Source organism: Mastomys coucha, unplaced genomic scaffold (genome assembly GCF_008632895.1).
Source record: "Mastomys coucha isolate ucsf_1 unplaced genomic scaffold, UCSF_Mcou_1 pScaffold22, whole genome shotgun sequence".
Classification (NCBI taxonomy): Eukaryota; Metazoa; Chordata; class Mammalia; order Rodentia; family Muridae; genus Mastomys; species Mastomys coucha.
In genome coordinates, this window is record NW_022196905.1 from 153,602,332 (window position 1) to 153,614,943 (window position 12,612).

At 46.1% G+C, this 12,612-nt stretch overlaps 1 protein-coding gene across 8 annotated transcripts in view; it reads left to right on the forward strand.

Annotated features, from left to right (window-relative positions):
* Window positions 1-12,612, forward strand: part of Myo16 (myosin XVI) — a 509,596-nt gene that overhangs the window by 268,111 nt on the left and 228,873 nt on the right. For all 8 annotated transcript variants that reach the window (XM_031339016.1, XM_031339015.1, XM_031339017.1 and 5 more), the window contains 2 exons: window positions 416-533; window positions 11,407-11,554. In XM_031339016.1, the coding sequence (XP_031194876.1) occupies window positions 416-533; window positions 11,407-11,554 (266 nt within the window). The remainder of the gene's footprint in view (window positions 1-415; window positions 534-11,406; window positions 11,555-12,612) is intronic.

Sequence of the window (12,612 nt, forward strand, 5' to 3'; positions counted from 1 at the left end):
TCAGTTTAGCTACAACAGGGGAAGGCCCTGTTGTAAGGGAAGAATGTGGAGAATAACAAATTAGGACCCGTAATGTCATCCCCGTACATGTGCACGTATACCATCAGCACCTCCCCCTGCAGAGTGTGTGTGTGTGTGTGTGTGTGTGTGTGTGTGTGTGTGTGTGTGTGTGTAACACTGGCCTCCATTCACATGCAGCAAGGTAAGGTATGTGACACTGTATTAACAGTGGCTACAATCTTGTGTGCGCTCATGGTTTCCGTCCGAGGGAAGGACACCCTTAAAACGTCAGCATGCATTATGTGGAGGGCACGGAGCCTCCCACCAAGCACAATATCCCCAGCACCCTTGCTATGGCCCTCCAGTTTTATTTACTTTAAGGAGTAGTCCAAACAAATTCTCTCTTGTACTGCAGGCCATGTGCATCTTGGAAGCCTTTGGACATGCCAAGACCACACTCAACAATGTATCCAGTTGCCTCATGCAGTACTGGGAACTGCAGTTCTGTCAGAGGAGAAAACACGTAACTGGAGGTGAGTCTGCATGTAGCCAGCAGAGGGCCCCTGCTCCCAGACAGACAGAGGCCACCGGGCCTGTGAAGCTTACAGTCACTCTCTAGACAACCCCAAGCCAGCACACAGCAGAGAGAAGCCAACAACAGGCCACGACAGGAAGGAAGAGAAGTTCACTCACCACCACTTACAATTATCTAAACCTCTTATTTGTATCCTAGAAATGTCTCATGATAAACATGGCCAGGTGTGCCCAGAGGAGCCTGGGCTGCCTTCTGCATCCTGAGGCATCAGGTTTCAATTCAGACTTTACTGGAAATCAAAAATATTCTCTATTGCAAGGTGAGCCTTCCCAGGAAGACTGCTGTATAAATCACATCACACAGAAGAAGGGTTTACCAAACAAACACAACCTGACAGGAATAGTCCTTCTCCCACGAAGATGCAAACACTCGAACAAGTCCTAGCCATGTGCAGTTTCTTCACACAGCACCCAGGGGGATCTGTTCAAATAAAATCTGATTTTTTTAAAATGATTGAACTACAACCAATCTAACCATTAAAATAATCACCAAACTAAACTGAAACAGAATTGGCTTATTTGCTTTAAATATTAGCTGTGTATTTTTTTTCTGGAAACTCATTTACAATTCAAGTGTTTACTGACCAGTGGGTCCCTGGCACAGTGTAAAGTCACCAGTCGAGAAGTTCCCAGAGAGCAGACTGAAAAAGTTGTGACTTGGTCATTTGCCACATGGGTATGCAGACCCAGGTGAGGACTGTGGTCAGATTGAACAGTCTGTCAGCAGTGTTGCGTCCCAGGCCACTCACTGGCCACCTGCTTGCTCCACTGTGTGGAAGGACATTCTCTGGGGAGCCTCATACTCACTGATGTCTGAGAGCCTAATGCAGCCCCTCCCCCGCCCCATGCTGAGGCTGAGCCTGGGCATTACAACCTAGTCCACACACTGCCGGGGCGACTCTGCATCTGGGGCTCTGTTAGACTGACTCCTTCTCTGTCCATAGCCTCTTTGCCACAGGAACTTACTAACTGCTCCTAAAGGTGACAGACATTGTTCTTCCTGTATTTCTTTTCTTTCTCCTGAACGGAGTGCATGAGCTTCACATCAGGGATGTTGGTATAGAAAATTGTCAAAGACACACGAGAGACACTGAGGAGTGTGGGTGAAGAAGCTGCTCTGTGGCTGAGAGTTTGAGTCCTCAGAAACCAAGGAAAACCAGGGGCAGCAGCACGTGTAGTCTGCAAACCCAGTGCTCCTATAGAGAGCGGGGAGGTTGAGACCGAGTTCTCCTGCCTCTGTAAGCGCATGGGTCAGCTGGTTTGCTGTATGCCCCAACAACCTATAAAGAGGCCATGTCTCAAACAAGGGGGGAGGTGAGGACTGACACAAAGAATGCCCTCTTCCACATGTACAACATGGCATGCACTCACAAGGACACACACACACACATATACACACACATACACACATACACACACACACACACACACACACACACACACACACACACGCTGTGCTGGAAAAGTGCAGTGAAACTTATGGAGCCCGTTCTGGTGATCAATCACACTCTATTATCAAGTAGTTCCCATGGTCCTGCCCAGTCACACCCCAAAGTGCTTAATGGGCTTATGTGACTAGGATGTGGCATCCTTGTGTGTATTCTACCCCTGATTCCTCAAGGAAAAGCCAGAGAGCAGTGGAATCTAGGCTCTGGGTGTGACTTGGTTAACTCTCTGGGCTGTGTGTGTGTGTGTGTGTGTGTGTGTGTGTGTGTGTGTGTGTGTGTGTCTTAGTTAACTCTCTGAGCTCAGTATGTGTGACTTGGTTAACTCTTTGAGCTCTGAGTGTGACTTGGTTAACTCTCTGAACTCAGTGTGTGTGATTAACTCTCTGGGCTCTGTGTGTGTGCCTTGGTTAACTCTCTGGGTTCTGCTTGTGCCTTGATTAACTCTCTGAGCTCTGTGTGTGCCTTGGTTAACTCTCTGGGTTCTGAGTGTGACTTGGTTAACTCTCTGAGCTCTCTGTGTGCCTTGGTTAACTCTCTGAGCTCTGTGTGTGCCTTGGTTAACTCTCTGAGCTCTCTGTGTGCCTTGGTTAACTCTCTGAGCTCTGCGTGTGCCTTGGTTAACTCTCTGAGCTCTGTGTGTGCCTTGGTTAACTCTCTGAGCTCTGCGTGTGCCTTGGTTAACTCTCTGGGTTCTGCTTGTGCCTTGGTTAACTCTCTGGGCTCTGTGTGTAACTTGATTGACTCTCTAGGCTCTGTGTATGACTTGGTTAACTCTCTGGGCTCTGTGTGTGTGACTTGGTTGCCTTTTCCCTTAGGAAAGCTACTTTGTAGATATCATGGAAGGCATGCTCCATACTCCTTCACTTCCATATTGCTTCCTCATTCTGTTCTAATCAAGACTCCTCTGACCTCATCATTTACATTTGTAGTTGTGAAAACTTCCTGCTGTGTTCTTTAAAAAATCTAGCCAAATGCTTTAGTGATCATTTTTTCTAGGATTTTAAAATTAAGGCAAATAAATCTAGTTGAAAAGAACACAGAAAGTCAGGGCTCTACTGAGATTGTGTTCTCAAAGGAGCATAAAGACTGTCCTGGTCTTACGAAACCCAAGTGCTCTGAAGGCTCAACCTCAGAGCTCACCTCTGCTCTTTGTAAAAGGAAACTGATAATCACATAGTCTGAGAAGATTCATCACGGAACTTTGAAGTCTTGAGTGTATCCTCTTTGGAGAATGGGCAGAGTGACACTGATACTGGGTAGAAGAGACTCAAGTGAAGGCTCTGAGATAGACTTATTCATTTTGCCATATGGACAGGGCTTGAGAACAAAAGTGTGCTGTGCAGTGTAAAGATATGGTCCATGCCAATCAGTTAATCCCAGGACTATCCATCACAGAGGCTCAGGGGTGCTGCGAGCTTTCTCATCATGACAGTGATGTGCTCAGATGTGGTGAAGGAGTGGAGAACAGAGCCTTAAGAGCAGTTGAATGCAATCAGAACACTCAAGGCAAGATGGCTACAAAGATACTCCCTTGTGCTAAGACTCTAAGTCTGAAGATGAGACCTCTGCCCACTGCTAGTCTGATATTCTGAGGTGCAGTGAAGGACATGGCAGCCTTGTTTCCATGTTCATGTGAGCATAGATAAGTGAAGTGGGCAAGAAGCCTGGAATGTTCCAGAATGTCAGTGTCTGAGATCTGCTGTAACAAAGTATTGTGTGTGACTTTTCCTGGAGGGACCCAACACCCACACACAGACACTCCCCCACACACACATCTACCCATACACACACACACACACACACACACACACACACACACACTCACGGCTACTCACCCCAGAAAGAGAATACACAACAGATTCAAGTAACAATTTCACCAAAGTCCAGCTTGGAGAAAAATCAGTGATTTTTTTTTTCCTCCTGGAGTCACTAACAGGACAATGGTTAAGTGGCTCCTTAGGAGGAACAGGAAGGACTCAAAAGTAGCTGGGTCACCTGACAGCTGAGTCACTTAACTCTGACATGAGTGATCACTCCAACCCTGCATTTCAGCACCATGTGCAGTAGTTCCACAGGACCGAGAACCTCCTCTCTGTGGCTCTGGTCAATCTGGCCTCCAAAAGTGGTTTGCCATTTCTTAAAAGCTGGGGAGGGGCCCTCGGCATCTTAAGTTTCAGCATTCCCAGACAAGAGACATTTGTTTACATCGTAGGTCCCATGGCCCACCCTCCCTTCTGAGAGGAAGGTATCCATTCTAAAGAAACTGCCATACGACACAAATACGTGAGCAGGCAGCTTGAAGCCTCCAGGCATAGACTGGCTTGCTCTCTGAAGTCTCAAAGTCTGCACTCTGGTACCCGCTGACCGATACTCTTGCCATCCCTCAGGCAGAGTCTGACTGGCTTGACCCCACTTCTGAGCTCACCACACACTTCAGTGTTTGGCATATACACTAGTTACTGCCTCCACTGACACATGCCTTTGCTGTGTCTTCTTAGAACTGTGCTGCATATACCACATTAGCACCCACCCTCCTCCAGTCTGGGGAAACATGAGTGCTCTGTAGAGATACTGTTTCTAAGTAAGGCCCATGCACAGGTCCAGAGGTGAGGGCTTTGAACATCTTTTGTGGATACAATTCAGCCTACCCCAGGACATGAACATTGTTTCAGTTGAAGAACAAATACTTCCAGAACTGAAGAAAACTAATCAGATATTCCTGAAGCTGTGCTACAGTGTTGTGCTTCTGAACCAAGGCTCTTCCTAGTGAAAGGGATGGAGCTAGGAGATGCCCTCTAAAGTGTCTGCCTTGCAAGGATGAGGACTCGAGTCTGGATCCCCCAGCTCAGGCTAAGGCAGGTGTGGTTGCCTGTGTCTGTAACCTTAGCATTGGGTAGGCAGAAGCAGGCAGGCCAGCAGACTCATTGCCCAATCATTCCAATTGAATCAGTGGGCTCCTTTGAGAAATATTGTCACAAACACTAAGATGTAAAATCACAGAGGAGGATGCCTAATGACAACTGTTGGCTTTCACATGCTTGCTAGAGAGTTGACCAGGATACACACACACACACACACACTGTTCACATACACCACACACAACACACAAACCACACACACACATATACACACGTGACTCACAAATGCACACACACATACACATGCACACATACACACCATCCACATACACCACACACACATACACCATTCACATAAACCACACATACACAAACACACACACACCCACACACACACACACACACACACACACACCATTCACATACACCACACACACAGAGGTGTTCATACATAGTACACAAACAACACACACACACAGGTGTACATACATAGCACACAAACCACACACACACACACACACACACACACACTTTACAAAAGGAAAGATGCATTAGTCTAAACTACCAAGAGAGCTCATTCATTCAAGTTGAGCCTCTGTGAAAGCAGCTGAATTGTAAATGTTCATTACAATAGCTAATGAAATTGCAGGAAGACTCTTATATTCAAATCAGGTCAAGTAAATGAAGATGACATGATGCGCTTGCTCTTTATGGTAGGCTATATTTGCTTAAGTTATCAGCATGTACAAAACAGGGATTACCATCGTATTGGCCACGGAGAATTACCATACTAACGTTAAGGCTGATAGATGCTTTCTCTAACGGTTGTTATTAGTGATTTTTAAATAATTTAACACCAATTACTTTGCCAGAATGTAACTACAAATTGCAACATAAAAAACATCAGGCTTAGTTTTATGAACCAGCAGTTATGAACTGATATTTTTTAATTTTGTATAAAATTTAATAACAAATAACTTATTGGTCTGGCTCCCACCTCCATGTTTTCCCCAGCTGATTACCCATTTAACAAAGCTGTCGTTCCTGGTTCCCTACTTTAGGAACCACGGTCCTTCAGGATTGAGGGACTTCACCACACAGGTAAGTGCACAGGGAGCCAGTGTGCAAGCATAAGGAAAGATTTGCCAAAGAAGGTTCCATTGAGTCAGAAAGCACCCTGTGTTTGTACCCACTCCCTTCACCTTGACCTTCACTTCTCTTGTCCAAGCAAGCAGAGGTTTGTACACCACCACCCAAGTATACCTGTGAGATGAAGGAAGAGATGGGCAGATGTCTGTTCCCAGTGCCCCGGCTCTCCTTTTAAACGAACAAAATTATGAGATTGTCAGTCACCAGAGAGCACATGCAAAATTTTCCTTTAGTTGAAACTTGATTCCCCTACGACACATAATGTATTCTGCTTACAGCTCCCCTCCTTCTACTCCTCCCAGGTCCTTTCCACTTCCCTCCACATCCGGATCCATGCCCTTTCCATCTCTCATTAGAAAATAAAGGCTTCTTAAAAAACCTAAAATACAACATAATGATATAATATATAAAACAAGAATAATACATCAGAATTGGAAAAGACAAAGAAACAAGCCCAAGAGAGGGCACAAGAGTCAGAGACCCTTGTTCTCATGCTCAGGAGTCCCATAATCACACTACACTGGAAGCTATAATACATACACAGAGGACTTGGTGCAGACCTGGGCAGGCCCCGAGCATGCTGCCTCGGTCTCTGTGAGTTTATTCAGGAGATTTAGAGGGTCTTGTCTCTTAGTGTTCTCCATCCCCTCAGGTTCTTACTCTTTCTTCCTTTTCTTCTGCGGAGGGAAAGGATATGAGGGGAAGGATTCGATGGAGACATCCATTTAGGGAGGGATCTTCCAAGGTCTCTCACTCTATGAATAATGTCTGGCTATGAGTCTCTGTATTTGTTCCATCTGCTGCAGGAACAAGCCTCTCTGATGATGGCTGAGTGAGACTTTGGCCTATGAGCAGAGCACAATGCCATTAGCAGTCATTTTATTGCTATGACTTTTACCTAGGTCCCTGAGCTATTGAGTGTCATGTGCTTGGCCACCCAAGCAGCATTGAGTATGGGATCTATCTCATGGGGTAGGCCTTAGGTTAAATCAGTTATTGGTTAGTTCCTTTCACGAGCTTTGTTCTACCATTGCCCTATTATATCTTGCAAATAGTACACCATTGTAGATCAAAGAGTTTGTGGCTGGGTTGGTGTCACGTTTCTCTTTGTCTAGCATGCAGTGTACCTTCCTGTTCCAAAGACACTAAGAAGTGGGAGTGAAGGCTTTGTGGAGGCACCAGTTCAACCTCCCCATGATCAGTGAGTTATGCAGATGTTGTTTTCAGTGGTGGCACCTTGGCATCAGGTGGAGAGAAAACTATAGTTTCCTTGGCAACAACCTGAGTGGTTTGGGATTCCCTTTGGGAAAGAGATCCTGCATAATTTTTAACTTGTACCAAGCAATTTTTTTTTAAGAATCATGGCATTTTATTATACAGTCTTGAAGGAGAAAATATGAGACAGAGTCAACAGAAATCCATCATACAATTGAAGCTAATCAAGCCATGCTGCACAAACGAAGCACAGGATATCCCAAGTGTGCCACAGACAGCACAGAACAGCTTCGAGACTGATGGCTACAGTTTTTTCAGGTGGAAAAGCCAAGTTCCCAGGAAACAGATTCTTTCAGGGCCCTGACCCTAGCTCCACACGAGACCTTGTCAGATCTCTTCTGGTCAGGGTACAGAGCTAGGCTCCCTATGTCCTTTTATCCATCGGGGCCTCTAAGAAAGCCTTGGATTGGCCTGACTGTCAACAGAATGTCATTGACAAAAGACTGATGGCGATGCTATGGGAAGAGGCACTCATATCTCAGAAGACAAAGAGACTCCCTTCCTTACAGAAACACATTAGCATGGGGACAACTTCTTTCAAAACAGTGACTTCCCATGAAACTTAATAGTGAAGAAAAATGGATGTCAAGAATCTGTAAGGTTATGGTTTACTACATCCTGTGTGGCTACAGCACAAATTCAGACAACACTGGCAAGTTCAAAAGCCAAGGCATACACAATTCCCAGGCCCCAGCTCCATGGAACTGGCTAGGAGCCAGGTTGATAGAGCCATTGGAGCCTGGCATGGACCCTGCTCTCCTTTCCACCTCTTCAGCTATAGACCGGTCATCTGAATTTCTTTGCATTGTGGTGCTGATTATCACTGCTAAGTCTTACAAGTTGCCAGGAGCAGAGACCTGTCAACACAACTCTCTTTCCTTTCACTTTCACATCAGTAGGAAGACCACCCCTTTCCCAGTTGTAGATGTTGGGGTTGCTGCCAAGGCATGTAGACCCAGAGTCCCAGCACGAAATGGGGATTCAGCGAAAACCACAGTCCACTTGCAGTGGGAAATGCCTCCAGTGTACCATAGCTGTGTGACCTACTTGGGTAACATAAAAATTAAGAGGGTTTTTATTTTTCAAACCACAAGAGAGAGGCAGCACAGGTGAAGGGCCACTCCTGGCACTTTTCTGTCAAGTCCTGATTTCTAAATGAATGAGAGAGGTGATCAGGGACGAGGCCTCACCTGCATCATGCCATCGGCTTTCTTGGCATCACGTGTCTCCTTGAGCATGCTTTCAGTTTGATGCTTTCATAGATCCTGCCCGGGTCCAGGCTTTAGAGATAAGGAATGGGCTTAAAGTACCATCACCGAGAAGACGCCATGTCGGAGATTCCACAGGTGTATTTAGTGGTACCTTCTGAAACTGCAGAGGGATCCTGAGATGTTCTGTGTTCTCTTCCTCCAATTAAAGATGGGCAAAATGACATTGACGGGTCACACCATGGCCACACCAGGTTCAGCAGCACAAAGCCTGGGATGGCTTCCCAGAAGAGCTCCTCCCCTCTCGTTTCTCTCCATGATGACCGCTCACCCAAGGGTGAGTGAGCTCAGGCTGTGAAGTAAGAAAAGAGGCATAGGCAAAAGGCTGTCTTCTCTGGAGCCCGCAGTCTGCTTGGAGTGATGGTTAGAGGTGGGAGGAGACAAGGCCTTGGAGGAGGTCCTAACCTGTAGCCTGAAGGAGAGTAACTCATGTCTTCTACTTTCTTTAATAATGAACAAAAATTGACCTGTGTCTCTCTGTGAAATACTGCACTTACTGATGACATTGGATACTGTGTTGGTTTAAATATGCTTGGCCCACGGGAAGTAATATTATCAGGAAGTGTGGCCTTATTTGAGGAGTTGTGGCCTTGTTAGTGGAAGTGTGTCACTGTGGGTGCAAGGATTTGAGGTCTCCTATATATGCTCAGATCTGGCCAGTGTGAGAAAGTCTGTCCTGTCAGACTTCAGATCAACAGGAAGAACTCTCAGCTCCGTCTCCAACACCATGTCTGCCTGGGTGCTGCCATATTCCCACCATGATGATAATGGACTGAATCTCTGGACTGTAAACCTGCCCCAATTAAATGTTGTCCTTATAAGAGTTGCCTTGGTCATGGTGTCTCTTCACAGCAATAGAACCCTAACTAAGATGGGTACAAACAAACAAAAAACATGTTCATGGAGAAATAGATTCATATATACATGCCTGGAGAAAACTGTGAAGGGTGACACCCGCATTCATTGTCAAGACCATTTCCAACATAAAAACTGTTTTGAAACACACGTGTTGTTGAGATCAGGCTGGCAGCTGAGAGGAGCTCTTCCTGGTGGGCCTGGCTGCAGTAAGTGCTGGAACCTCTCACACCCAGAGCCCCAGAGCCCCACTCCCTCCCTGACCTCACCACTCACTTCAGACACTGCAGCCTCTTCTCTGCCTGGGCTCTGCTCAGCCTGTGTTTGAGTTTGCATGTAAATGCTCTTTCAAAATGCTATTTTCTTTCAATCTTGCTCATCAGAACCCGTTAATCCTGAGCAATTTAATTCACTGCTGGAGATGTGCTAACTAGCATGATTAATAATTCCCCTGCTTAGGAATTTAGATGAGGGTTTTCCAGTCACTCGTGTCTTGGCGTCTGATCAGGGCTTCAACTGAAGCTGGAGTCTTTGCAGGAAGAAGAGTGTGAGCATCAGCCCAGGTCCAAGGCCAGAGGCACAAGGACCTCTCAGCCTCCACTTCTTACCTGACACGGAAAACCATGAACAGAGCCGGTGTGGCGACCTGTGGCACACCTGCACAGAGTCAAGTGCACACTCTCCTCATTGGGAACTTATTTCACACTTTTAAGATCTAGTAGAAAAATCACCAAACATTTTTATTTGAAAATAAAAATGAGTGAAAACTATAAGATCTCAACTTCAGATTTCTCCCTGGTCAGGTTGCCATGAAGATATGCACGACACACACACACACACACACACACACACACACACACACCACCACCACCACCACCACCACCACCACCACCACCACACACGTGACATACATACATGCAAGAAACGCACATGCACTTGACACACACTGCACACAGTCCATATATATGCACACACATGCTCGTGCACACACACACACACACACACACTGCAGACTGAGGACGTGACAGCTATTCTTGGTTATCTACTATTCTTCAGTTAATCCGGAATTACCTAAAACACAAGTGGCTGGACACACCTGCGAAGGATTTTTCTTAAATCATTTGAAGTGAGTGAGAAGACCCACCTGTAATCTGGATCCTTTGAGGTGGGAAGACCCACCTGTAATCTGGATCCTTTGAGGTGGGAAGACCCACCTGTAATCTGGGCCACACTTCTTGTGGCAGCCTATGTAAAGGCCATGGGAGAAGGAAGCTTGCACTCTGCCTCCTTGCTCTTGCTAGCAAATCTGTTTCCTTTGCTGGCGTTAGAACCTACTTCTTCAGGATTCTGGTGTATCAGGAAGACCAGATAAAACATCCAGCCTTGTGAACTGAATAACTAGTGTATCCTTGCTTGGACCTTGCACTGGTAGACATTTTTGGACCAGCTGGACGACAGCCTATAAGCCATCCTAATAAATACATTGTAATAAATACATGTGTGTGTTCATTCTTTCAGTTGTGTTTCTCTAGAGAACCCTAACACAGCGGGAATCCTGTGTGATAGAATGAGGGTAGATCTTCCACACAGTGACAAGTTCCTCTAAAGGGATAGGACTGCTAGACAAAGAGTGAGTTCTTAGATAAAGCATGAACTTTTTTGAGGGGCACAGACCAGTATTAGCTCCTCAGACTTAACCAAGTATCGCGCAGGCTGTTTTCAGGGACCACATAGGCTGTGGCAGCAGGGGTCAAGCTGGCTCTGAACTCCCGATGCCTTGGGCTGAGCATCTCTGAAGGCCCTAAGCTAATGTAGAAAATAAAGTCTCTTCCTATTTTTTGAATGTCTGTGCTGGAAAAGGAGCTTTGTTGTCATGCTTTATAATTAATTAACATGTAAATTTATGGAAATTGAATTAGCAATGCCATTTAACAGAATCCGGTCTCTTTTCCTAACCAGCCAGAATTTCTACTTACATGCTGGAGAAGTCCAGGCTTGTGGCTCAGCCTCCTGGCCAGGGCAGCTTTCTGATTTTCTCCTGGTTGATGGACGGGTTATCCACGGAAGAAAAATATGGGCTTCACCTAAGTAACTTCTGTGCGCACCGGTGAGTGATCGAAGGCTTTCTAAGTTTCCTGAATGCTGCAAGCACATTGTCATATTGTCTTCATATTTTCTCAGAGGTGAAACAGTGACCAACGGAAGGCTGTTTGCTACTGTCAGGGCTGAGCCATCTGGGAAGCAGGGTTCTAATGATATGCTGGAGTATTTTACTGTGTTTCAGATAAGAAGACAAAATCCTAGCAGTCTGTAAACACACTGGTGCCTTTGACTGTTTAAAGCACACTGTCTGATCTGTCGTCATCTTCTAATGCCAACAAGAACCACACAGAGCACTGGGCCAGACTTGTGCTTGGATGAGAATTAGAAGTAGTGAATGCTACCCAGAGCGGAGGCTGCTGGGACACAGCATCTCCAGCTCATCTCTACTTTGCTATGTTGAACGGCCTGACTTAGTCTGTTGTATTCCTGCAGGGAAGCGTATGATACATGAGTGTGTAGTCATCAGAGTGATTTTGTGATAAATAAATCAGGTCAGGGAGCCAGGCGGTAGCTGAAGACTATCTTAGATGAGAGGGGATACCTCAGGTGGCTCCGGATGTACAGAGACCTATTGGGTCCATGCATGCTCTTAGGGACAGCATCCTGGACAACTGAGAGGTGTCCCAGGGCTTAGATAGAAATGTCGTATTGAGATACAGCAAGGGGCCATGACGTGTGATCAGAGTGTGGAGAGGAGGAACATAATGGGGAACTGTGATCAGAGTGTGGCACGGGGAGCGTAACTTCATGTACAGCTGCTGTCTCTCTTGGAAGAGATACTGCAGTGCCCTAGGCTACTACAAAGCCATGCATCTGGGGTGTCCTTGTGAGGAGCCTTATTAGCAGGATGCTCAGGAGCCACAAAGAGTTCTGTGCCCGGCAACAAAGCAAGTGTCTTATCAACATGCATTATGAATAGCTAGTGGGCGCTATTCACGTAAGGACAGGGGCACATGTGAGCTGCAGGATGTGTCTGCTTGCCCTGTATTCTACACAAACTCGCTGACCTCTGTCTTAAACAAACCCAATCCCTTCTCTCTCTCTCTCTCTCTCTCTCTCTCT